The 27,954-nt window shown below is 42.6% G+C and overlaps 1 protein-coding gene across 1 annotated transcript in view; it reads right to left on the bottom strand.

The window, feature by feature from the left end:
• Window positions 1-230: 230 nt before the first annotated feature.
• AKAIN1 (A-kinase anchor inhibitor 1) overlaps window positions 231-27,954 on the bottom strand; it is a 46,998-nt gene continuing 19,274 nt past the window's right edge. The window contains exon 3 of the mRNA XM_027575369.1: window positions 231-2,537. Within this exon, the coding sequence (XP_027431170.1) occupies window positions 2,344-2,537 (194 nt within the window). The 3' untranslated portion in view covers window positions 231-2,343. The remainder of the gene's footprint in view (window positions 2,538-27,954) is intronic.

The following is a 27,954-nucleotide window of genomic DNA, read 5'->3' as shown; positions in this document are numbered from 1 at the left end:
AAGACACAGCATTCCAGATTCACTCATCTTTACTTCCTGAGATCCAAAGGCCACTTCTTAGCACACGTCCTTTCCTGCTCAAACCTCAGGAACCACCATTCCACAGACTTGCAGTAAAGGCCCAGGGAAGAAGCACTCTCAGGATCATGATATACAGGGGTTTGGAAAACTTGGGGTGCCTCGTGGTGCCAAATGAATGTAAGATACATGTATAAAATGAGCCAAACAGTAGGGTGTAGAAAACTTGCCTTATAATGACAACATATTTCAAAGCTGGATATATTTTATTTACAAATAATGTTTAGATACAGAAGTTAATCCGATGTTCTCAAAGATCCCCAGTGAATTAGCACAGACACACCAGAGAAGAAAGATAGTGCATTTATGTATTTCCGCCACATGATATGACAGCAAGGTCCAGGACTGGTTATAACCAGACATCTTAATACACATGGTGCTAGATCACTTGCAAACTATAAGCATTGGGTTTATATTTATAGTAGATCCTTCTGAATAATTTCCCTTAATACTTTCATTCCCATTATCTACATACTGTGCAATCACATCATATCCATTATATGACTTCCGATCAACTTCAACTCATTCTTCAATGGTCATGAGTTCTGCTAAAAAATATTTATAAATAAATCACATTTAAATTTTAACTCCCTCTGCCCCTCTCATAGCCATTCTTCTGTGAATTTATTCCAGCTGTGCCTCATGTGACACTCTAACAAAGCTGCTAAGAGAGTGTTTTCATTTATCTACCATAATCAGTAGTATCCATTCTGGGAAGTGTAACATACTGGAATTCTAGAAGTATATCTTAATATCCGTCATACCATATATGCTGATACTGGCTTCTAAAAAAACTATCAAACGTAGACGTTGATACTTTGAAGCCAAAGCGTTTTTACTAAAGGCCAAATTCTTTCTGTTTTCAGTAGCAGCAACTCAATGACTGTTATGAAACCAGACTATGGGATTCTAATGACTCTAGAAAGATGTGCATTACCAACATGGGAGTGGAGCAGAAGCCACACTACTGCAATAATGATGGCTTTTTTAATATGCACATATGTCCTCATAACTGCATTGTTCAAAACACTGTTACTTTATTGTTCCCACTCTATTTTCATGCTTTGGAGAGTTAAAAAAAATGGTTTTCCCATTTTCAGTGTTATTTATTCCTGATAGGTGTGATTTTCAAAATCTCAAAAATATAATTTTAAGTTGTGGATGGGAAAAGAAAGTTCCTATTAGTAAGGTACTAGTGCGAAGACATAGCCTGATGACAACATGGTATTTGTAAAGCCCCACAGCTCCTCCCACGGACACTGCACCCCATACTCAGACCCTAGCATATCCCCAGCGTGGAATCTATGGTTCTAGTTGCTCTTCATGGGACTGCTAAAAACAGACTCATTGGTGACTCACGCATATAGATCTCTCACTTTAATTTGAGATGGAAAAAGAAATGCCTGTTTCTGAAGGATTTCTGCACAGAGAGTAAAGCCAGCTATCAAACCATGGAGAGAACTGAGACCAAAAAAACTGAGTTCTTAAAAAGTTAAACTCTTCCTTTTTAAAAATTAATATAAATATATGCCTTGTAAGATCCTAAGGAACTGAGTCTTAGAACTTGCCTTTGCTCAATTTGATTTTGGACCTGAACCCAGCGAAGCCTTCAATTCCATATTTGAAGTTGACAAACTCCATTCCTTCACCTTTCTGGCGTGTCTTTTTTTTTATAAATTTTTTAAAATTTATTTGACAGAGAGAGACGCAAGAGCAGGAACACAAGCAGGGGGAGTGGGAGAGGGAGAAGCAGGCTTCCCGCTGAGCAGGAAGCCCGACGTGGGGCTCGATCCCAGGACCCTGGAATCACGACCTGAGCCGAAGGCAGACGCCTAACGACTGAGCCACCCAGGCGCCCTGGCGTGTCTTTTTAAAATATTATAAAGAACACGGTACCGCACTCAGTATTTCAGCAAAAAGGATTGCTGGTTAAACTCACAGAAAGGTGTGTAAAAAAGCAAAAGTAAATAAACAAGACAGAATCTTTAGGGGAAGAAAGAACCTTAAAAAAGAAACGGTGCTGCAAAACTACTTTTGCAATTATAGTGTCCTGTTTGGCCCCACTCTGTTTCGGAGGCGCTGCATTAATAGGAACAGAATTGTCTAACGCACTTTTTCAAAACAGTGCATCTCAGCCAAGGGCTAGTGTGAATTCATTCTACTGCTAGGTGCCGGTTTGCTTTACTGGCAACATTTTGGCTATGCATCCTATACTAAGAGGAAGGCTGGAAACCAAGCAGGTGACAAGAGCCAAATCTACTGTTGTTACTTCTTTTCATGCTTCTTGGTTAATTCCCCGACGCCCAGCTGGAGGCTGCCCTGGCTGTCTCGGGCGCTCTCCCTCTTCTGCCGGCTCTCCTGGGAGACTTGCTGTACAGCTTGCAGGATGGCATTCCGCACAATCTGTTTGCTGGCTTTCTGCAGCTTCACCTCTTCAGGCTCACTGCCAGGTTTCTCACCTAGCCAGAAATATAAAAGGGAGGGAAAAAGAACAGAATCAATTTCAGGAACTGCTACAGGAAGGGGCAGGCAGCCAAGGTGAGACACTAAGAAGGGGCTAGAGTGGCCCCGTTAAACATGAGGAGCCCTGCTCCTACCCTACTGCTCCTGCCTCCCTCCCCATTTGTTTGCCCCAGTCATGTGTCCAATGTACATTCTCACCATCTTGGGATCTTCTGCTGCCAGCACGTGTCATGAAAACACAGTCCTGGCCAACGAGGACCTCTGGGAAAGTTCTGGAAAGAGACAGACTCCTACTCATTTTGGCCTTTGACACCTACCCCTTCTTCCGAGGCAGGATGCAGACCTAATGCTTTTAGGGGCTGCAGCCAACTTACAATAAGCATGGAGATGAAAGCCAACATTCTGGCCATGGTTGGGGAGAAAACAAGAGTCCAGTTCTGAAAGCATCATTCAGCATCCACACCAACCCTGGACCATGTACTTCTGGACGTCTTTGCATGTGAGATAAATAAACTCCCTATTGTTACAACTGACATTAGTCACGTTTTATGTTACTTGCAACTGAATGTATGCCTAACAGATTTAATTTCACTGGGGCTGGAGAAGAATAAATTATTACTGAATCTATATTGGGCTCAACCCTGTTCCTATAATAACATCCCAAGAATTAAGCCATTTGTTCATCAGAATCTGTCCTCCATGATCTAGAACAGGGATTGGAAAACTTTTTCAACAGGACTAGATAGGAAATATTTTAGACTTATGGGCCATACGATCTCTGTGACAATGACTCAGCTCTGCTTGTTGTAGCATTAACTCAGCTATAGACAATACATAAATGAATGCATATGGTTTTGTTTCAGTAACTCATTACTTATAAAAAAAAAACAAAAAAAAAACAGGCTGCGGACCAGATTTGGCCCATAGGCCATAGTTTGCCAACCCCTGGTCTAGAATGGTGGGAATTTTCTAATTAGAAGGAAGGCAGTCTACCCATCATTGATTCTTCCCCCTTCTTCCTTAGTTAAAAACAAGACAAAACCTTGATTTTATTCGGACAGCTGTATAAGTAGGTATAGCTAAGGACCAAGGAAGGGAAAGTTCATTTAGTAAACAACCTGGAAAATGTTTTTACAAGGAAATAGGCAGACAAAGGCCCTCTGCCCTCTCCTCATCCCACTGCCTGAGACTCTGACATGATGGATGTCTTTATTGGGGCTTTTGCTAACCATGAGGAAATCTTTAGAATGGAAACCATTTTCAGAGATTTACAAAGAAAAAGTTAGAAGGAACCTGAGAACGCAATGACCAAGAGCCACATATCAATCCTTGGCTGCCCACCTCCACGCCTCTTTCATGTTAGGGGAAAAAATATAAATATATATATTTTTTATTTCTATCATTTTATATATATATATATAGGTGCCTGGAGGCCTCAGTCGGTTAAGCATCTGCCTTCAGCTTGGGTCATGATCTCGGAGTCCTGGGATCGAGCCCGGGGTCGAGCCCCAGATTAAGCCCCAAATCAAGCCCTGGGTCAGGCTCCCTGCTCAGCGGGGGGTCTGCTTCTCCCTTTTCCTCTGCTCCTCCCTGCACTCGCACTCTCTCGCTCTCTCTCACTCACTCTCTCTCTCAAACAAAAAATAATGAATAACGTTTTTTAAAAAAAGAAAAATATTTATCTTGTTTGATGCACTGAGGCAAATATATCTTATTTGGTGCATTTGGGGCTTTCTTTTATTATGCAGCAAGCTCATTACTAACTCATGCATGGCAGAATGATCATGAATCTAACATTTGACTAAAATGCAATCATGAAAATTTTAAATTCCACCTGCTTATATTTAGAGTGATAAATAGAATGGGCATCATTTCGGATGTTTCCTCTATTCAAATATGCTGCTGCCATAAAAATGTATTTAAAATTGGGGGTTGTTCACCAGGATTGATTCACTGACAACAACATTTGTACACCTAGGAGAACAACATCACGTAAGAGAATACTGCGTCATTCCGGAAGACCAGGTAGCTCTTATCCCTTGAGACAGTTGTCATTTATTTAGCAGCATTTGTATTACTAGCACTGCTTCCTGAGGGATTTACAGTTTAATGAACAAAGTAAGATGAATCTATTCAAAACCAAGGGACAATCCTCACCTCCCTCCCCTCCAAAAAAGGAGAATAAAATGAGCAATCTGCACCAAACTAAGCAGAGAAGGAATCAAAAGCTACACTGTGTAACAGACAGAAACTTTAAATTAGCTGAGAAGAATACTTCAAATATGCTCTGTTAAAAAAAAAAAGAGTGAACAGTAATAATAATGTACGCTAGGGCACAGAGATTTAGAATCTGTGTTTTGAACCCCTTCAGAGCTGAGTCCAGGTTCTTTCTACCACTTTATAGCCTTCCGATCTTGGGCAAGTCATTTAGCCTCTGTAAGCCTGCGTGCACATCTGTCAAATGAGCAATTAGTATCTATTTTAGGAGAGTTGCTAGAAAATTAAGTGACATGACACTTACTCGCAGCACGCAAGTGTGGGTCCTGAGGACTTAAGTGTCCACCACTGTGTATCGGTTAGGGCATTGACTAGGCTGTTGTAACAAAGAAACTCAAAAATACACAAGAAAACTCACACAAGAAAGAAATATGTATTGCTCTCTCTTGTATCAGCCCAGAGGTTCTCTGGTGTGCGGGTGGCTCTGCTCCACCAGGCTACTGAGGGGTCTGCTTCCTTCTAGCTTATTGCTCTGCCATTTCCTACTATATTGACCTTGCCTGCATAAGTCAACCTGGTTAGCCAATCCAATCTGGGGCTGGAAGGTAGCCAAAGGGAAAATGGAAGGTAAGTGATTTCCTTTTAAAAAAATAATATAAGTTGCAAACATCACTTTGCTCACATTTCACTGGGGGAAACTGAGTCATATGGCCACACCTGGCCACATGGAAGGCTAGGAAATAAGTTGCAACTTGGGCAGCCACACACCCTCCTAAAACTCAGGGAGGTTCTAATGCTAACACAAAGAAGAGACAGCAGATTTTTTGAAATTGCTTTTGTGTAATGGCCAAGGCTAATTTGAAGAGGAAGAGTATATATTTACAGCAGGTCAATATGAAAATCAGGGAGCTCTGTCTACTACCACTCTAGAGCATAAACGTGGAAAAGTTTAAAAGGTTCCTGTTCGCTCCTGGAAAGAGTATCTTAGCCAAACTACCTATGTGTTAGCTCTAAAATGTCCCTACTGTACAGCTATTTTTATGTCTTTGGATGGAGGAAAGAAGAATGTAAGGATGAGAGTAAGCTGATTCCTTAATAGTAGAGAGAGAGAGAAACACTCTAAATTTAGCTGTGAACTAATATCTGAGCTAAATTGTCATGTTCTCATCTATCCATTAGGAAGATAAAGTGATTACAAAGTCAAAGGCAGCCTGTGCCATGCTGTCTAGAGCATCCCTTTGGTGACTTGCAAGGTTGGTAACCCTCATGGCCCTCATCACCACTTTGCTCTGGGTCATGAATATCTGCAGTGAAGAGCATAGGACAAAAAGAGTGGCAACTAGCTGGGACAGAGAAAGTGAGGACGGAAAATGAGATAAAAGCCACACAGAACACTTGGGCAGTAACAACAAAACAAAACTATATATATATATATATCTCCACACACACAAAAAAACAAATAGCCAAAGCAATCCTGAGAAAGAACAAAGCAGGAGGCATCACACTACCTGATTTCAAGCTATATTATAAAGCTACAGTCAAAACAGTATGGTACTGGCTTAAACACAGACACACAGACCAGTGGCACAGATTGAGAGCCCAGAAATAAACCCATGCATATATGGTCAACTGATATTTGACAAGGGAGCCAAGAATACTCACTACTTTTCAGGAGAAAAGACAGTATCTTCAATAGATGGTGCTGCAGAAATTGAGTAATCATACGGAAAAGAATGAAACTTGATCCCTATCTCACACCAGTCACAAAAATTAAAATGGATTAAAGACATGAACACCTGAAACCATAAAACTCCTAAAAGACAGTATGAAAAAAGGTCCTTGGGGAATGGATCTCGGTGATAAGTTTTGGGATATGGCACCTAGAGCACAAGGAACAAAATCAAAAATAAAGAGGGCCTACCTCAAATTAAAAAGCTTCTGCACAGCAAAAAGAATGATCAACAAATGAAAAGGCAATCTACAGAAAGAGATGAACTATTTACAAATCAAATATCTGGAAAGGGTTAATATCCAAAATATATTTTTTAAAAAACTTATACAACTCTATAACAAAAAATCAAATAATCCAATTAAAATGGGCAAAGGGGGGCACCTGGGTGGCTCAGTGGGATAAGCATCTGCCTTCGGCTCAGGTCATGATCCCAGGGTCCTGGGATCGAGCCCCACGTCTGGCTCTCTGCGCAGCAGGGAGCCTGCTTCTCCCTCTCCCTCTGCCTGCCTGTCTGCCTACGTGTGATCTCTCTCTCTCTCTCTCTCTCTGTCAAATAAATAAATAATATTAAAAAATAAATAAAATAAAATGGGCAAAGGACCTACACAGGCTTTTTTCCAAAGAAGATATACAAATACAGACAGGTAGGTGAAAAGGCACTCATAGTTAATCATCAGGGAAATACAAGTCAAAACCACAATGAGATATCGTCTCATGCCTGTTAGAACAGGGAGCATCAAAAAGACAAGAGGTAAATGCTGGCAAGGATGTGGAGGAAAGGGAGCCCTGATGCGGGGGGGGGGGGGGGGCCGGGAGATTGTAAATTGGTGCAGCAACTGTGGAAAACAGTATGAAGTTTCCTCCAAAAATTAAAAATAAAAATACCATATAATCCAGCAACTCCGCATCTGGGTTTATATCCAAAGGAAACAAAGTTACTATCTTGAAAGATATCTGGATCCCCATGTTCACTGCAGCATAACTTACAACAGATAAGACTTGGAAACAACTTACGTGTCCATCAACAGATGAATCAGATGAAGAAAATGACAGTACATGAAAGAAAAATATCCTGCCGTTTGTGACAACATGGACAGACCCGAGGGCACTGTGCCAAGAGAAATAAGTCAGACAGAAAAAGACAAATACTGTATGATCTCACATCTGTGTGATCTAAAAACAAAACACAACAAAACAAAAAACAAAAACAAGCAAACTCATAAGAAAAAGAGATCAGAATTGTGGTCACCAGCGGTGGGGGAGGGAGGGTGGAGGCACTGGATGAAGGTGGTCAAAAGGAACACACTTCTGGTTACAAGACAAATAAGTGAATAAATAAGAAGTTTTTTCTTTTTTTTCCCTCGTGTCTGTATGAGATGTGTCACATATAAGTGAAGTCATTGTGCCTACACCCTAAACTTTTACACTGACCCATGTCAATTATATCTCAATAAAACTGAAAGAAATAGAGAAGCTAGGTAAACCACAGATACATACTGTGTGTTAGGCTTTTTGGCATGCAAGGAAATCCTGATAGCCTTCTGTTACTTTAAGTTTGGGGAGTTTCTCGGGGGTGGGGGGGTGTGATTACTACGGGGCTGCATGCGTCCTCACCGGACATCTTGGAAATACTTGGCTGAGTCTCACATTACAATTCAGAAACTGGAATCATCCAATATAGCTCCAATAATTGGATTGTCGAGATTACTCTCTGCTGTTAAAGGGTTTCAGCTCTCCATCAGCGGCACTCCCTTTCTCCCCGAGTCTCCCTGACTTCGTGGTGTTTACTTACCCTGGTTTCTGCTCATTCGTGACTGGAAGTGCTTCATGATTTTACATACTGCCTTCTTTCTGAGGGCATTTCGGCTAAGGTTCTGCTTGTAACTGCCTGATTCTCGACATACTTTCAGCTGAAATTCCTGGGAGAGAAGCTGAAAGACTCAGCATACCACCACTACCCTGAAAAACACGACTTTCATGGTAGGCCACCTCCTAGGCCAGCCACACAGACTGACTGAATGCCCGTGGCTCATTCTGGCCTGATCAGCTGTGGCCTCAGAGTTTGGATCAAGAGGTGGGAACACATCTGCATAGGAGGAAGGAACCACCTAAGGGCCCCTACCTGGGCAAGGTGCCGAGGGCAGGGCAGGCACTCAGAGGATTGGCCTCATCCAATATCATAACTGACTGGCGCTCCTGTGGCATTCACTTGAAAGGACAGGGGAGAACATCCTGGCGGAGACCCCTGATAAAAGTGCAGTGTGAAAAAGTGCATTACAACTGGGCAGAAAGCAGAGCCAACCAGAGAAATCCTCAGAGTCCTGCCATTTACTTACATGCATTACATTTACTTGAAATTAATGAATCACCTACATGTTGTAGGTGGCCAATTGCCTAATTTTAAATGATGCAAATGTCCTCTAGCCTAATTAGCATTTACAAAATCATTTTGGTATTTCACAAAAGATGATGAATCGATTTAATTAGCTTTAAACTCTAAATGCCCAATATAAATACACCCAAGTCAAGAATGTGATGTAACTAAATTTATCTTCAGTGTCTTTCCACCTCAAATCATTATCCACCCACACATGTGCGCACACGCGCGTGCACACACACACACACACACACAGGCATCCCAGTGACATGCTTCCCTAGGACTCCGAGTCCACTCCATGGGGACCAGCCTTCCACAGACAGCACTGAGGTCGGCAGTCCTCCCTGCTCCTCAGAGCATCCTCACCTGCCCCAGTGGAAGTTGTCTGGAACTCAGTGCAAGATGGTTAATAACTGGTCTTAATGCTTTATTTACACCCATTAAAACCATGCTTCTAATGACCATAGGAAGATCCTCCCGGTAACGATTTACAGTTTTCTCCCCCTAACAACCTAAGTGCCATTGGCCCCTCTTACATTAACCCTATTATTCTATTCCAGTGAGGGGTGTTTTAGAAAAGGTCTGTGTTTCCATTTTGAGGCAGAATCTGATTAGTGATTTTCCTTTGATCAGAGAGACTGATTTCCTTCGACACAGAACGTGTGGCAGTGGCTGTCATAAGCAGCATCTCTGGCCTCTCCCACGGGGTAACTGAATACTCCTCCATCTGGGGGCAGGATAGGGCTCCATCACCACCACCCGCACATACTCCCCATGCACAGCACCACTAATGGTGGCCATGGAGCATATTTTTTATCTTCCCTGCTGAGTGCTTGAGACAATCAAGACAGTATTATCATTCATCAGTGACCAGCATGTGGAACACGGAGAACGAGAACTAATTCTGGTCCCTTCATTAATGGAATGATAGTCTATTTTCCGGCTCTAAGTGCAGGAATTTTCCATGAAGGACCAGATGTTAGCTCTCACTCATTTATGCCAACTGCTAACGAAGCTGCCCCGGGTGCCCTGCTTTGCCACTGAGCAAGCTAAAGTTATAGGACTTCTTGGCAATGGAAAGTCACAGCCCCGGAGCTTCCAGCTTGCTGCTGACACCACCACACCAGTGCTGCTTTCCTATGCACCATGACCAAGTCAGAAGCAGCATTTGGGGGTTTGAGAGTCAGAAGGCAAGACAGGTACTGGCAGGTATAGGACGCTTCTAAGTCAAGTTTGAGTGATGCCCCACTATTACCATCATCACCCACATCACATCAAGTACAGAGCATTAAGAAACACTCCTGACTGTGCCTGCAGTGGTCAGGCTGGTCATTTCATAATGAGGCAAGCCACTCTCATACACGGTACAGAGTTCTTTACTGAAATGCCCTATAGAACAAGAAGAGATGAAAGATATTTATTGAGCATCTCTATGCAGGGTCCTGTGGAAAGTAACAGAGACCGCTAGGCCAAAGCGTGTCATTCATGCATGCATTCATTTCTAAATGAATCATAGAGCACTTACAAGGACAAACACTAGGTTAGGTATAAGAGATTAAAATGTCAAGCAAAACAGTCACGGACCCTGCTTTACTGGAGTTTCAGTACAGTGGAAGAGTCAAGTGTGGATCAAATAATCAAATAGGCTTATAATTTTGAGCTGGGACCCATGCCGTGAAAGAACATGGGAGCACATTACAAGGGAAACTGATCTAGTCTGGGATCAGGGAAGGATGCCCGGGCAGAGGACTGAGAGGTTCACAAAATGTTAACGCATGAAAGGAAGGTGGCAGGAGCAGGAAGGGAAGAACATGTCAGGCAGGAAGTTCAAACCCACCTGGAAATTCCCCAGCATGTGTGTGACAGGGCCCTGGGGGGAGCTGAAAGCAGTCTCAGCAGCCCTGGGGGACCCAATGGGGGGGCAGGGGCAGGGAGAAGGGGAGACTAGAGACCTGCCTAGCAAAGCTGGCCAGCCAGATGGTACAGGTCCTGGCAGGCTGGGGGGCATGGGGTCTTTTTCGGAGAGAGAAGCTGCAGTGCACCACCAAATCTGCGTCACACAGGGAACCAGGAGGAGTCAGAGGAGCGTTATGTAACCGAGGCAGGAACAGCCAGGGTTTCGAGCAGGTCTCCAAGACGGGATGGAATTTGGAAAGGCCAACGGGGAAAGAAAGGGAATTCCTTCTCTGGCCTCAGAGGCAGGACAGACACGTGACTCACTGACTCACTGTCCTAGAAGCCTCTTGCCTTGTAGAGCTACCTCGTTACTTAACATAATTTAACTTATTATTACTGGGCTGCGATGTGTTATTTTTAGGAAAGCCATAAGGAATAGTGGCAGTAAAACTTGAAAAGGAAAAGACGATTTTAAGCTAGAAATCAAATTTGAGTGTGTTGGCCAAGACAAAGGTAATTTTGAGAAAAGAAAAACAAATAGGGAGGACCTAATTTACCAGCTAGCAATAGCAGCTATCCGTAGCAATTCAGAAAAATGGGATCTTGATATAGGGATAGGAAAACTGGCCAAGGAGGGCGCCTGGGTGGCTCGGTCAGTTAAGCGTCTGCCTTCAGCTCAGGTCATGATCCCAGGGTCCTGGGATCAAGCCCCGCGTCGGGCTCCCTGCTCTGCGGGGAGCCTGCTTCTCCCTCTGCCTCTTTTGCTCCCCCTGCTTGTGCTCTCTCTTGCTCACTCTCTCTCTCTCTCGCTCACTCTCTCTCTCTCTTTCAAATAAATAAAATCTTTAAAAAAGGAAAAGAAAAACTGGCCAAGGGTATAGAACAGAAAGTCTAGAAACAGCCCTACCCATTGGAGGTCACCTGATTTATGAAAACTATAACACTGTAGTACAGTGGGGAAAAAACGGTATTCTCAGGCAATGGAGTAGAGCCAGGTAGGTATTCACACAGAAAAATAAGGAGCTTTGGCCATCTCACACTATACATAGAAAATCAGTACCAGGTGGACATCATATCCATACTTGAAACGTAAAGCAATCTGGAGCACTGAGGCTTTTTAGGACGGTGAAGTTACTCTGTGTGATGCTATAGTGGCAGATACAAGTTGTACATTTGTCCAAAGCCCTAGAATGTACAGCATCAAGAGTGAATCCTAACGTAAACCATGGGTGCGCGATAATGATGTATTGCTGTAGGTTCAGCAATTGTAACAAATGTGCTACTGTGGTTGAGATAAACAGAACACAAAAAGCAATAACCATAAAGGAAAATTGATAAATCAGACTACACTAAACTAAGTGGTTTTTGTCATGGAAACACAGCCATGGGAAAAGGCTTTGCACTTGAGAAAGTTGAGTTGTGGAAAATGTGAAAAGCCATCTGGGAGATGCTTTAAGTATTTAATTTTCTGAACACTTGGATAACAAATAACTCAACCAAGTCTGAGTTATGAATTCAGAGAGACTCACAGGCTGTTGTGACCACCACACGGATTTCTGCAAAACTTAGTACAGGCTTCCGTCCTTTCATCCCAAAAGACTAGGAAAATCAAACTTCTCCCCAAGTCCCTAGTTTCTTGCAGTCAGTAGCGGCTCTAGAATTTCTATGGAGGAAGGACTTAGGAACAGAAATCCAGAGGAAAGGGAAACGAAGAATTTGTCCTGAACCTAGGGCGTGCATAGCACTTTACACAGGACTGATCAAATGTCCATTTGCCATATCAAACAACAGTGGGTGGGGTGGAGGAGACGGGCCAGGGCCACCCTGTGACAGTGATCGCCTGTCTCCTCACCTTTTCTAACCAGCTCACTTCTCCAGAGCAGGCACGTCACCCAGTGATCCAGAACCACCAAACAAACCCAGCCCAAACTCCTGGCTCTTGCATGCCTGTCCCAGAGATATGCCAGGTAGGTGGCGGCAGCACCTCCCACATAGCCACTCTGGAAACATGGGAGTCAGGTGTTAAGGGGACAGAGGAAATGGGCACCGTCTGAGCCTCTGTGTTGAAGAAAGTGACAATACTAGACCTGAATAGAAAGCAAAATGAACTTTGGAACCCAGGGGATCGTGTGCTCTCTTCCCACCCTCAGAACTAGGTCTTTGCCCCAAGATGAGTACTACCACCCCCAAGGGCTCAGCTCCCCATCCACCACCTCCCCACCGGGGCCACCTCTCAGTTCTGCAGCCTCTGCTGCCCCTTGGTGGCGACTCCTAGAATTGCCGCAGACCCAGAACAGATAGCCTTTGTCAGGGAGCTGTGTGCCCTGGTTCCTGGATAGCGTGCGTGCGTGCATGTGTGTGCGCGTGTATATAGGGGAAATCCCTGACTCACAAGACAAGGCTGTGGTTCTTTTAGCAAACACATAGAATAAGGAGCACATAGGTGGTACTTTCTGACCACAAAACTCTCACGAGACCATTTATAGATTCGTCCTCCCGAGAGTCCTGGAGCAGCTGGAAATACAGTCCAGAGCTTTCCTGTCCTCGTTCAGATGAAAACTGCTTGACTGAATTACCAGATCTCTTAAATATTTAAGGAAGGCTCTGAGTTCCTAGGCAAAACTAGCCACAAGCTCTCCCTTCCTACCCAATCCTGGAAAGGGAGGGAGGGAGGGAAGGATGTTAGCTCTCGGAATGATTTTAAAGGAATCCTTAAAAAACAAAAACAAAAACTCTTCTCCCACTGACCTCCCTAACATTAACAGGATAATCCTCACAATCACTTTTTTTTTTTCTGCCAAAGAAGGAATCAAATTCCCAGCTGTGACAAGTCATCAGAAAGTACAAGTCTAGAACTTAACTAAATAATCTCTCAAAAGTAATTCTTCACCCCCGGAGGATGTAAGTATATACCAAGAATCCCAGGGGGCTAACCAGAGGAACATTATGCTCTGACATCAAATAAAATCTCGTCTACTCTCCTTGAAGGAGTAGCTCCCCAACCTTTGGAAGATGATTCCTTTGCAATGTCAAAATATTTCACATATCCCCTCGTAACACAATGACAAAAAGAGGCTATGAATTCAATGCTTTGGGATGAATTTGAATGTTATTAATCACATTGAACAGCCTCCTCATACATTTCAAAAATTGCAGGAGTTATGTGAGACTGTGTATTCCAACCACAGAAAGAGGTGCAAATGTGCCATCCCTGTCTCTCCAAACAGCTGCTTGGCTCCCAGAGTCTTTCTTGGTCCCACATCAGGCTAAAGCTGTTAGAAGCAATAAGAGCAGACAGATGCTACAAACTAATTCCAAATGATGGAATGTGGGTAGGGCCCAGGGCACGGTGTGGAACTGGAAGCCTTCCACCAGCTATCCTCAAATTCTACCCTCTCCCAAAAAGTCACTCAGGAAACATTTATTCAATGTCTAAATATGCCAGGCTTGCACAAGACAGACCAAGTTTTCACCCTTCAGGAAGGAAATGATGTCTAAGATTTCTCACAGTTTTTAAGTACCACAAAATATTTTAAGACTTAAAAGAAATTAACAGAGATCAAGAATCAATTCTCGGGCACCTGGGTGGCTCAGTCAGTTGAGTGTCTGCCTTTGGCTCAGGTCATGATTTCAGAGTCCTGGGATCGAGCGTCACATCGGGCTCCTTGCTCAGTGGGGAGCCTGCTTCTCCCTCTCCCTCTGCTGCTCCCCCTGCTTATTCTCTCTCTCTCTCTCTCTCTGTCAAATAAATAAATAAAATCTTTTAAAAAAATTCTCAGGTTTTTAAGTGAAAAAGGGAGGCCCAGATATCGTGTGAAGTCACTCACTTGGGGGGTCCCGCTCGGTAAGTCCCAGAGCTGGGACTAGAACCGCATGGTCTGGAGACCTCACCATGACACCTTCCACTGCTGCCCAGTCTGCAGGAAGGCACAGAATCAGCAGCCACTAAGAGAGCCCAAAGACTATTCCCCTCTCTGCACAAAATGGAAAACATGTAAATATATGCCCTCCTTTCCTTATTGGTTTTTTTTTCCATATCAATTGGTACCTTCTGTTTGTCCTTCTAATTTTGCTCTCTAAAGTAGCTGGAGTGAAGTTTCTAAAAGGAAATCCAATATGTCACTCTACTGCTCAAAATCTTCCTTGGCCTGCCATTGCAGTTGAAATGAAAATTCAACCTCTCGCCATGGTCTTCAAGGCCCTGCTGACCAGGTACCTGTCTCTTGTCCAACATCACACCCTCCCTCCTTTGCTCGCTTGGCTTTGTATTCAGCTCATCACAGACAAGATCTAGTTAGCCTTTACTGTGTGTCTTAGTCTGCTCAGGCTACTGTTACATAAATACCATGGACTGAATGGCTTGAACATCAAAAGTATTTCTCACAGTTCTGGAGGCTAAGAAGTCCTAAGATGCCAATGGATTGGGTATCCGGTGAGGGCCAGATTCGTGGCTCACAGATGACCATCTCCCTGTGTCTTCACATGGTGGAAGGGCCGAGAGATCTCACTGGGATCTCTTTTCTAAGGAACTAACCCCATTCATGAGGGTTCTACCCTCCTAACCTAATCACCTTCCAAGAGCCCCACCTCCTTATACCATCATCTTGGGGGTTAGGATTTTGACATAGGAATTTGGGGAAGACACACACATTCAGTCCATAACACTGTGGGAACTTTGGCAGCTAATTTTTCCCCTATAAAATGGGGACAATAATAGCGCCTCCAGCGTAGGACTGTTCTGATTAAATAAGTATTTGTAGAATGCTTGGAGCCGTGACTTAGGGTGAGCAGTACCTAAGCGCCTGTTAAAGAAATAAAAATAACAAAAATTAAAAGTTTGGATCCACATGGTTTCCAAGAAGCCTTTGTCTAAAATGTAAATCTTTTACACAGGGATTCGACCACTGTGGCCATATTGCATTTAGCTTCCTGACGTTAGTACTGGGAAGAAAGCCTGACATGGGCAACACCTCCACAGAAGTCTCTCCTTAAGAACGTGCAGCTGCCAGAAATGCAACCCAACACGTCCCATCTGCTGATCACACACCTGTGCTTGGTGTCCACCTTCCCGGCCAGGGCATTGGCTCCCCAGGGCATGATCTCCATCTGTCTTGCTCAGCACTCCGTCCCCAGGACCCAGCACAGCCCTGGCTCACAGAGGACACTCAGTATTGGTACAAGGGATGATGGTTGCACTAGTTTTCCAGCTTCCGTTTCCCAATCTGTTCTAGCTTTCTTTCCCTGTTCTTTCTGCCCCCATTGATTTCCTGCTCTGGGCCTTCTTTGTTCCGTATTGCTGCTTCCCTGCAATTGTATTCAAGCTCGGGAGGAAACAGCTGAAGAGATGCTCTTTTGGCACCAGTTCAGCCCCTCCGTGCGAACAATGGTGCAGAAAGCAGCCTGGAGTAAGAATATCAGAAAGTCTGCTCCAATTCCCAGGCCACATATAACTAGGCCAATTAGCATTCAGAAATTTTACAACAAGGTCATATCTCTTTTCCTATCTCCATCTTCTCCATTGTCTCCTCCTTTTGCATCCCTACAAGCAGCTCTAAGGGCCAGTTCTCAGCTCCCTCCATTTGATTTCAAATACTTTTTAGAAGTAGGCAGTGTGAAAACGAGCTCCCTTCAGTGGGCTCCGGTGATGTTCCCAGGTGATTCACCTCTTTTTGGCTGACCGTTTGCCATGCAAACCCTCTCCACGTTTACAAACTCCCTGCACCCTGCACACCTCGGATCCACAGGCTCTCGGAGGCCGTGTAGCCAGCCATTTGTGCCGAGGAAGTCCCCGTCCTAGAGGCACCGAGTGTGAATCCCACCTCTGGCCCATTCTGAGTTCACCTGAACAAGCCTCAACTTGGTCAGACTTATATCACAATACAGGTGAAATGGTTAACAGGTGAAAACATTTGATTCGTTTCTTTAAAGCAGAGGAATTACATCACCATTGTGTCATCTACAAATTGGACAAAGACATACAAAACTCCTTCTTCAACCATGAGTCTCCTTGGGCAAAATTCTACTATATGTGGCTTTTCTTTTATTACACCTTTTTTTATATAACCATGAGAATCTTGGCTCTCCTTACTGTGTTGAGGTTAATTAGAAAAAAAGAACAGGTGGCTGGAAATAGAAAAGGAAGTGAAGAACAAGATCAGATGTTTTATGTCTTTTTTTTTTCCAGTGATATTTCAGAAGGAAAAAGAAGCTGACGGAAAATAAACCCAGAGTTCAGGAGTGTGTGTTAGAGCTACGTGACAGGAGGCTAATCTGCTGTGTCTCTCCCTGGGTCTCTGGGAGCTCCAAGTCAGAGCACAGCATAGGTACAGAGCATCTGTCTAAGATCCCATGTGGGAAAAAGAAGAAAAGGAGGAGGGAGAGAGGGAGGCAGGGAGGAAATGAGAAATAGTTGTTTCGAAGGACGCAAACTAGCTACCCCCCAAATAAAATTCAAATTACGTGCATCTAATTGAAATTGTAGAGCGTGCCTTTAAAAGTTTCTAGCAAGCAAACAATGGTAAATAAAAACTGATTATACAATTTACATTATAACCAGGCTAAGTTGTAAGGGTTTACACGGGTATACTTTTTAAGAGTAAAGTACTCTCATTTTTGCTTTATTCAGTGAAAATAATATGTGTGCATGGGTTTGCACAAGTAGATTTATACCCTACTGTTCCTCTCATCTTATTTTTTTCATTAACTCTCAAGTTCCTCAGCCAAAATTCTTCTGCCATAATTTTTTTTAGTTTAACAATCATTCCACATAAGAACTGTATGGGCAGTGTCTCTGAGGCCACTGAGTGCCCTCTCCAATCACACACTCTCCTTCCAACTAAAGGTAAGCAAGCTCCTAAATTTTCTCATAATCACTCTCTTGCTTTTCTCTTTGCTACATTGTTACCCATAGCTCTAGTTGGTCATTTTCACTGCTGTATAGCATCCCATTTAATGACCAGATCAAAATGTTTATTCTCCTACTAATAGTACTTGGCTTGATTCCCGTTTTAAACTATTGTGAATGATTCTGCTGCAAACATTCTTGACTTTGTGTACTAAGGCACATTCGCAAGAGTTTCCAAGATCTTGAAGCAGGAGTAGACTTCTGGGTTGTAGATAATAAGCATGCTTAAATTCCCTAAGTGTTGTCAATTTGTTATCCAAAGGACTTGTACAAATTTATACTCCCAACGGAGAGGAGTATTCCCACTGTTCAAAATCCTAGTCAATACCCAGTATGTGTCATTTTTTTTTTTTAAATTCCTGACCTGGTAAGCATGAAATTTTATCTTCTAAAAACAATTTTTATCTTCTGGATTTAATTTGCATGTCCCAGATACCTAACGAGGTTGAACATCTTTTCAGAGATTATCATGATTTCCCCTTTTATGAAGCACCTATTCACCTATTCACCCATTTCCCCACTGATTGGTTTTTCCTTTCCTTTATTGTCTTGTCTATATTCTGGACACAACCCTTTTGTCAGTTATAGGCGCAGGAAATATCTTCTCCCTCTTTGTGGCCTTTCTCGTTTTCCTCTTAACTCTGTGGTTCACTTACTGAACAGAAGTTGTTTATTTTAACGTAGTCAAATCTATCATTTTCTTTTTCATTTCTGTTCAGTGTTTCTTTTGTGGTCTGAACTCACTCCTGAGCTCAGCAAGTTATTTTGGTGAAGGGAAACATAAATGAAAAGCCAAAGATTTCTTTTCTTTCTGTGTGTTTATTATTGCATTAAAGAACGCACAAGCATTTCATTTTGCTTTTGTCATTGACTGGAATGTACTAATCAGAACAGGGTTCTAGAATAGAGGATAAAGGCCTGGCATCAGAAGGAAACTTTGGAGAAATTGTGCAGTTCAGCCATATTTTGAAAAGTGAGCCAGAAAAGTAAGGGTGGCAGAAAAACAAGGCAAGAAAGTAGAGAGAGTTGTCACTTGGTTGATACTATTTGACCACCAGCAGGATGGTAGCCAGAAATCCCAAAAGGAATCTAACAAAGTAGACTAGAGCATCCAGAGCTGACTGCTTTTACAGCATAGGACCCCAATTTATAGTAACCAACTTATAATGAGGATAGTCACAAGCAAATGAAGGGAAAAGTAATAAGAGATGGAGCCCCTCAAGTTTTGGGGAGGCCTAGGAGGGGTTGTACCTTGACTCCCCCCCCAAAAATGTTATAACTAATAAGGAAAGGATTTATGTGTAAAAGGCTAACTTGAGTCTATGCCCTATGCTCTAAAGAGACCCTAGAGACTTGGGTCAAAGTGAGTGAAAATAACAAATTATGTAGTTCCATGGCTACATTGTCTCACCTGGCCAATTTACCAGGAGCTTCACTTAGGAAGAAACCCCAGGAATCAGGAACCCAGGGCTGGCGTAGGTGGATCTCAACTCCTGGCCCCATGTGTAAGGAATCAGAACAATAAAAACAACCCCCTGCTCTGATTGCTCTCTCTGCCCTTGCCCTGGAGGGTCTGCCAGAGGACAGAAATTCTACATGGAGTTATTCAAACACTGAGCATTTCCTATGTCCAGGCAATGTGCTAGGCATTAAGGATATTGAAATATTCCTGGCAATCAAGATATTCGCAGAAGACATGGGATATAATCTGGTTCTATGTGCAAGCCTCTTAACCCCTTAGCCTGGTTTAACTCATCTTTCAAATTACAATAGAAATGCCTTTCCGGGTAGATTTCATTGGATAACTGTGAGGCTAAAAATTTATAATATTCAAATGCTATCTAGAGTTGAATGTGATGTATACATATGACATCACTAATATATTTATATATAAGGCGGACGGGCTTCTTTCAAATTCTTCCATGAGTTTAAAATTCTTATTTTTCAGTTTTCTCTTTAGAAAGGCCTGAAGAGGATGTAAAGAAGAACGGGCTTCCCCATAATGTCACAGGCAGTATAAAGAGAACCGAGTGATGACGAGGATGACCCGGTGCAGGGAAGGTCAGCCTGCAGGCAGGTCACAGAGCATCTGGTCGGTTTGTGGTTCTCAAACTCTGGCAACATAACCCACCCCACCCCAACCCCCGGGGTTGATAGTTACAGCAATGACTATGGGATGCAGCTCAGAAATTTACATATTTAACTGTGACCGCAGGTCACTCGGATACAGCTTACAGGTGAGCTGCCCTGTTATTTAAAGCTCACCTTCATCCCTATGCCTACAGAGCATGAGGAACTAAAATGGGTAAGTGACCCTTTCACAGTTTATTCAATTAAGGGGGATAAATGAGCAGATGACACAGGCCCCAAAGTGCAAGATGGCCTTTTCCATTTACTAAATTAGCTAACTGCCAAATCTATGCTATACTTTGGGAAACAAATCAGCCATTAATCTGCAACAAGGTTTTAACCTTAATTTCAAAATTCCAATTGTTACTTCATCTACCCACTCTCCAGGTCTCAAATTGGGGTTCTGGAAATTAGCATCATTTTCAGGGCCTTCCTCTCTCATTAGAGTTTAATTTATCAAAGCACTCAGGTTTATTGACAACATAAGAAACCTTTTGCTGAGGGGGAAATGGAGCTGCTTCTGTAATCTTTGGATCATTGAGAGATGGAAATAAATCAAGTGAAAAATTCTCAAATTCTTCTGTGTTGTGAGGCCAAAGGCATCATTGACCAGGAACACCCTCAGACGAGTTCTTACTTATGGAAAATTTGCCTCTCACATATATGCTCTAAATTCTTTGTATGTTAAACTAAAGTCAGATTGTCTTCTTGGCAGTCTCCAAGGTATTTTTTTCAGTACTTGATTGGAGTTAAACAGTATGAATTAAAATGGGTTCCAAGAAGTAAGAAAATTAGAAGACATGCTTCCAAATCTCATGAAGCATTCACAAGTAAATCAATGCAGAACATTTGCGAATGATAAAAGAGAAATGCTGGCAGATAATGTTATCAATATGTGTGTTCAGAAGGCTGAACAACATGACTTAGTATCTTTTGGCTCCATCTGGTAAACTTATGTGAGTCACACAATGTACTGGGCAGTTTATTTCAAAAATCCAATAGTACAACAATTATGCCTGTTTAGAAAACGGGGGGCTGTAATTCTAACTATCAGATGAACAGGAAAATCATTACACATTTGAAAACATATCATAGGCAGCAATTGAACCTATACAGAAATCCTGTTTTCACTGTCCACAGTTGCTCACAGTCAACCATGGTCTAGGAAGCAGATGATCCTCTCTTTTTTTTTCTTTTCAAGATTTTGTTTTTAAGTAATTGCTCCACCCAGCATGGGATTTGAACTCACAATGCGGAGATCAAGAATCCCATGCTCTACTGACTGAGCCAGCCAGGTGCCCCAGATGATCCTCTTTCTGACCCATCCTCAGAAGGTCAATAGTAGCCGAATGCTGGGTCACAACGCCTACTTCATTCATGTCTCTTCATTTCATCATATAGGTATTTTATCATTTCATCATCAGAAGAAAAGTGGATACAGTATAACAAGATGTTGAGAGAGAGAGAGAAACCACACTCACATAACTTAGTACAGTTTATTGTTACAATTGTCCTATTTTATTATTAGTTACTGTTGTTAATCTCTTACTGTGACTAATTTATAAGTTCAGCTTTATCATAGTTATGTGTGTATAGGAAAAAACATAGTACATACAGAGTTTGGTACTATCTGTGGTTTCAGGCATCCCCTGAGGGTCTTGGAATGTATCCCTCATGGATAAAGGGGTGAGGATTCCTGTATTTGGAAAATATTCTCTAATCATGTGCAGAAAACCTAGACCAAGATGAAAAAGGATGGTGAAAAAAAACCCAACTCATATTTCAATTTAACATGCACATGGAAATGATTTTATATAAAATCATGTTACCACAAGAGAAAAAGGGATAAGTTAATTCATAGCAAGGTCACCCACACGTCCAATGAAATCCTTCACATATGAGCTAAGCATATCTACAAGCTGGGCTCTCTAAGTAAAACAAAGGTGTGCCATGGGAAGAGCAGATACAGGCCTCATATCTCTCCACTCCTCTTTCTAAGGCAGCCACTGCTGAGCCTTCGGGTCGCTGGTTATAAGTGAGCATGGCTAATCCTCAGGAACCTTCTTCACTCAGCACTCCAAACAGCCCTTGCCAATTAACTGATTCTAGTAGAAAAAGCCAGCAGTTTCGCGGCAGCAGAACCTGCATGGGGCAGAGAAGTAGCCAGCTTCACCACTAGCCCACCAAGTAACTTTGACAATTCACTTGACTTACTGGCTTCAAGCTTCCTTTGCTAAAGAGGAAAATCCCCCTAATATTCAACATTCCAAAATGTGCTGTGCAATTAACTCTGATAAACTATGACTTGCATCGCTTTTAAACAATCTGATCTTTAGCAAATTAATTAAAATGTAGACAGTTTCCAGAAAGATCATAAGCTTCTATTGGTGAGCAGGTTTCCTGAACTAAAGAGCAGATTACCTAAGTGTCATGTTGTTGTCTATGTGTAAACCCCTCTCCGATTCATTATTATATTACTGATTATGGGGAGAAATTAAAATGCTCACATCCTGGTGAGTGCTGCATAACATACAGAAATGTCAAATCATTATGTTGTGCATCTGAAACTAATATAACATTGTATGCCAACTAAAATTATAATTTTTAGGGGCACCTGGGTGGCTCAGTCAGTTAAGTGTCTGCCTTCGGCTCAGGTCATGATCTCGGGGTCCTGGGATTGAGCCCCGAGTCGAGCTCCCTGCTCAGCGGAGAGCCTGCCTCTCCTTCTCCCTCTGCCTGCCGCTCTGCCGACTTGTGCTCTCTCTCTCTCTGTCAAACAAATAAATGAAATCTTTTTAAAAAATTAAATAAATAATTAGAATTATAATTTTTAAAAAATAAAATGCTCATGTCTTATAGCAATGCATCTGGTTTTTGCTCTTGAGCCATCAGAAAATGCTAGAGTTTCGATTTTTCTGAATTAATAAGTTTGGCTCCTTAGGCACTAGTGAGTTGACATTTCCCCTCCGTTTGCCCGAGGAGGCCGGGACAACATGCTTGCTAGGCTGTTTCTCCTTTCCTTTGCCACTTCCTTCCTCAGCCACAGCTGAGCCTGCTCCCCCCATTTCAGGCACATAGAACCACCGTCCAGCGCTGTTGCAAAGAGCAAGGCACTGTTCTGTGTCCAGTTCTTGGCATCACCACAATCTGTCTGATACTTCATGGAGTACGAACTATATTTAAACCAAATTTCAATGATAAACTTGCAGAAAAGATAAGAGTCGTGGATAAAAAAAAAATCAAGTCCAGATAGAAGAGTCTGCTCAACATGGATAAAATTAAAAAGAAGGTCAGAACCTGATTTTGTTCCTGGTTCCTATTTCACTGTTGCTCAAAATGACATTTGAAATTGTTTTCTTAGAAATTAGCAGAGTGTGATTTAAGGTTGCAAGAATGTTAATCACAGTAAGCATCTGAGTAACTCGAAACCAGAGTTCCCGAAAACATGTGAGCATCTGTTTTCTTTTCAATCAGTTACAGGCACTTCTTTTAAATATGTTTCTGCTCTTGGGGCACTTGGGTGGCTCAGTCGGGTAAGTGTCTGCCTTTGGCTCAGGTCATGATCCCAGGGTCCTGGGGTCGAACCCCGCATTGGGCTCCCTGTTCAGCGGAGAGCCTGTTTCTTCCTCTCCCTCTGCTGCTCCCCCTGCTTGTGCTCTCACTCTCTCTCTCTGTCAGATAAATAAACAAAATATTTGAAAAAAAATATGTTTCTGTTCCTAAAGTTACATCTTCCATAGTGTTTTTCACCATCTGCAAAACATAGCACATGACTGGCTTAGGTGACAGTGACTAGCAATTTGCTAAGGCTAACATGCAAAGACATGCTCATTATTAAAGAATGGCCCTGCTTCTCTATCATATTAAAAAAAAGGGGGGAGAGAATTAAATGATCAGGAAGGACATTGCATGTGATTTTCATTCCTGCATACTAAAACATTTTTAAAATTATGTAATAATTAAAGCAATGTGATCCTAGCGCCGAAGCAGACAGATGGGTAAGTGGAACAGGTTAGAAAGCCTGGTACCTGGAATTTGGCAAAGATGGTAATTCAGATGAACAGAGAAAGGTATTGAGAAAATTGGATAATCTTTTTAAATTTAAAACTCTAACTCAAGATGGAGAAAAAAATGGTGAATTTTTTTTTTAAGTGAAGAACATAAACCATATACACTAGAGTAGATGCATGGGGCTGGAGAAATGCAATGGAGAGAAATGGCTCTGGGGGTGGAGGGTGAAAGAACAGAAAATAACAAAATAAAAGACGGACTCTGCTTGGGCCAGTAATAGGATGTGTCATGAACTGAAGAAGGTGATCAGTCAAATCCAGTCCATTTGAGGTCAAAAGGAAAGAAGGAAGAAAAGGAGGAAGTGAGGATCAAAAATAGATAGTGAATATATATCTGACCTTGGGAAGAAGAAGTCCTTCTCAGAATAAAAACAAAGAAAGAAACCACGAAGAAGAAGATTGATAAATCTGACTACACCACAGTGAAATATCCTATATGTCAAGAAAGCCATAATAATTTAAAAGGGCGATAAACTGGACAAAATATTTGCTCTATATATGAAAAGAGGTTGATATCTTAATATGTACATGGGTCTTGCCAATCAGTAACGATCACAAAAGAAATATGACTTAATTATAATGACTAATTGACAAAAGAAATAGTCAACTTGATCAACTAAGCACAAGCATTAGCCTGTGTACCTTCCAATGTATAAAAATACAAAAAGGAATGAACCCACAACCATGACAAGAAGGGAGAATGAATCTGAAGGCACCTATGAAGAGAGAGCTCTACAAATTTCTGGAAGAAGGAAAGCATATGGGGTTGAGTAGACTTGGGAAATAGTCAGAAAAAGCCACAGCCTGGGCTACACCAGAAGAGGACAGCCAAGAAAGTGAGCCACAGTCAGTCCAAGAGTACGGAGAAACTCGGGGATACATATGGGGTCAGAATGCTCAGTGCTCTGGAGGCGGACATACAAAGTGGGATTCAACAGACAGAATGATGGAAAACAGACGACATGCATCCATCCTCCTTCTTCAGCCCAGTCCTCATCCAGAATAAAAACATGACAGTATTTTCTCCCAGGCAAATGTAAGACAGCAACGATAGTAACAGAGTGGCAGCTATTCTCTCCCTCATGTCCACAAGATGGCTGCAATAGATCCACCTATCAGATCCTCATAAAGCAATATGCAGAGGCAGAATGTGGACTCCTTCTTCCTAATGACCATCGCTACGAGTTAGTAATTTTTTTTACCAGGTGCCTTCCTCCCTTCCCACCGCTCTCCACACACAACTCAACCAACAGGCCTCCTTCGGTCGTATGGCCAAACCAATCACTGACAACAGACATGGAAACCATCACTATAGCCTGGACTAGTCAGGATTTACCTGAGTCAGATGGGTGAATGGAGATACCAGGACAAAATTAAGACTCTTTTACACAGATGAAGAGGAGCTGTTTTTGTGTAGGCAAGCACCAGTGTTTGCCACATCAATGTTGTCAGCTTTGAAGAAGTACCAGGCGACATCATCCCATCAAGAGTTTATAATAATGAAATTTACTGCAGAAGTGATGTGTGCAGATTCTCAGAAACCATTGCCAACAGTGGTACAAATAACCATATAACTAACTGTGTTTTGAGTTTTATGACAGCATCCTGGCTCTACCTGAAATGTTATTATCTTTTACTAATCCCCAGTGCAAACTTCTTCCTCAGTCTGGTTGGCGCCAGAATACACACCATGTTTATTTCCCCACCTAGCATTCTCTACACGCTCATCCATCTGAAGAGCTCTGGGCCAATTTTTGTAATAAAATTACTGCTGCCACTGGAGCTGCTGCCTGCTACTGTTTCCAGCTAACCTTCATTGAACGCTTGCTAGGTTCCCAGCACATAAATGCTCATTTATTCCTCTAAACACCCTCAGGAAGTGGCGCTGTTCTCCCCACATGCAGACAGAAGGATAGGGTCACGTGCAGAGCTGACTGCAGGGGAGACCACCTACTGTTTCTCTGTCCCCCCAACCCAATCCCAACACGACTTCCCCTGCATCGTGGTTGCTGCCAGAATTCTGTGACTTGGGCTTTCTCTCTGTCTCTCTTTTCAGTATTGTTGACACATGATGTTATATTACAGTGTCAGGTGTACAACTGAGTAATTTGACAAGCTTATGCTTTATGCTGTGCTCACCGCAAGCATAGCTTTCATCTCTCCCATTGCATCGCTATTACAGTATCATTGACTGTGCTCCTTTTGCTGTGCATTTTATACCAATGTTTTATTAATTCCATAACTGGAAACCTGTATCTTATTCTTAAGCCCTATTTCCCAAAATGGATAACAATGTATGCTCTTATTTAGCACTATGTATTGATACAAATGAACAGTCTGGAAACAGGGTTGGGGAAAGTAAAGGCAGGAGGTGAACTTGAAAAAAAAATTATTTCACAGAGTAGAAAAAAAAAAGGAATAAAGAAAAACATAACCCACCATATGATTTTACCACTGCCCTCATACAGCCTTCCTTAATAACCCAATGGTCAAAGTCATCGTTGATTAGCACTGGAAGGTAGGTATCGTTCCCCCATTTTACAGATGAGGCAGGCAGAAACTCACAAAGGTTAAGTGCCTTTCCAAAGGTAATACAGCCAGCAAGTTGCAGATCACAGTTCAAATCCAAGCTGCCCAATTCCAAACCTTGTCGCCATTCCTCCTGAGCACCACACCATCTCCATATTTCCATATCTTTTATTGCTTAAAATCCTACTTTATCTTGAAATCTATTACCAGTTTTGGCACTTTTATCTTAGTGTGAACACTTCTCCTTACGGTTCATACCTCCAAGTGTAGAGTTTCTAGAAGTGTAGCATTTGGATAACAAACAGGTGTCCATATCTCACAATGAGGCAACTCTCAAAAAGGTGGGGAAGAACTACCTAAGGGACCTAAAGGAGGTGTATCAGTCAGGGTTCTCCGGAGAAACAGAACCAAATGGATAGAGATACAGAAACAGATTAGGGGTAGGGGGAGGGCTGAGCGGGCTGGTGAGGGAGAGAGAGAGGGAGAGGGCGATTTTAAAGTACTGAAGTATTGGTTCTCACAGCTGTGGGAGCTGTCATGGCCACACTTTGTAGGACAGGTCAGCAAGCTAGCGACACAGGGAAGAAAGGATGTTGCAGTCTTAAGTTCAAAGACAGTCCAGAGGAAGAGTTCCTTCTTCCTCAGGGAACCTCAGTCCTTTCTCTTAAGGCCTGGCACTGGTTGGGTGAGGCCCACTCTCATTATGGAGGGTCATTTGCTATACTCAGAGTCTATTGATTTAAATGTAATCACATCTAAAATATACCTTCCCAACAACAACAGACTGGTGTTGGACTAAAATCTGGGTACCATTGCCTGGCCAAATTGACGCACAGAATTAACCATCACGGGATGACTGGTTGAAATTCACAGCAAGGACACCAAATACACAGCATGATGTTGCAGCCACCACCCCCTGCCTGAGACCATAACAGACACCATTCATCAGCCAAAGTGCTGTTCCCAGTGAGTTCTACGCAGCTCAGCTCCAGGGTTGGGTAAAGTAAAGGCAGGAGGTGAACTGCCAGTTCTGAAGCCAGTCTGAATCGGAATATGAGATGGAATCTACTGTTACCCATGGCCTACGAGGTAGTGTAGGTAGCATCCTTCCCCACACCAGCACCACTACCACGGACCATATTTGCATGCCCACTACCAACTCCAGTCTCTTCTGAGGTCCCTAGATGTCTAATGGACAGATTTAGAAAATCCAGATAAGCTAAATGTGAGAAAAACACTTTTTCCCAATTAACATATTTCTGAGCAAAAAGATAAAGCATTATAACAAACTACCTAGATAATTCCCTAGGAGAGAAATGAATACAATCTCATTAAAATCTGTTTATACAGATTTCTTTTTAAGATTTTATTTATTTATTTGAGAGAAAGAGAGTGTGTGTGTGTGAGAGAGCACGAGCTGGGGGTGAGGGGAGGGAGAGGGAAAAGCAGGCTCCCTGCTGAGCAGGGAGCCCAGTGCAGGGCTCCATCCCAGAACCCCAGAATCATGACCTGAGCCGAAGGCAGACGCTTAACTGACTGAGCCAACCAGGTGCCTCTG

The sequence above is a fragment of the Zalophus californianus genome, chromosome 14 (genome assembly GCF_009762305.2).
Source record: "Zalophus californianus isolate mZalCal1 chromosome 14, mZalCal1.pri.v2, whole genome shotgun sequence".
In the NCBI taxonomy this organism is placed as follows: Eukaryota; Metazoa; Chordata; class Mammalia; order Carnivora; family Otariidae; genus Zalophus; species Zalophus californianus.
The sequence above is the reverse complement of the archived record's forward strand: the minus strand, read 5'-3'. Positions and strand labels throughout refer to the sequence as shown.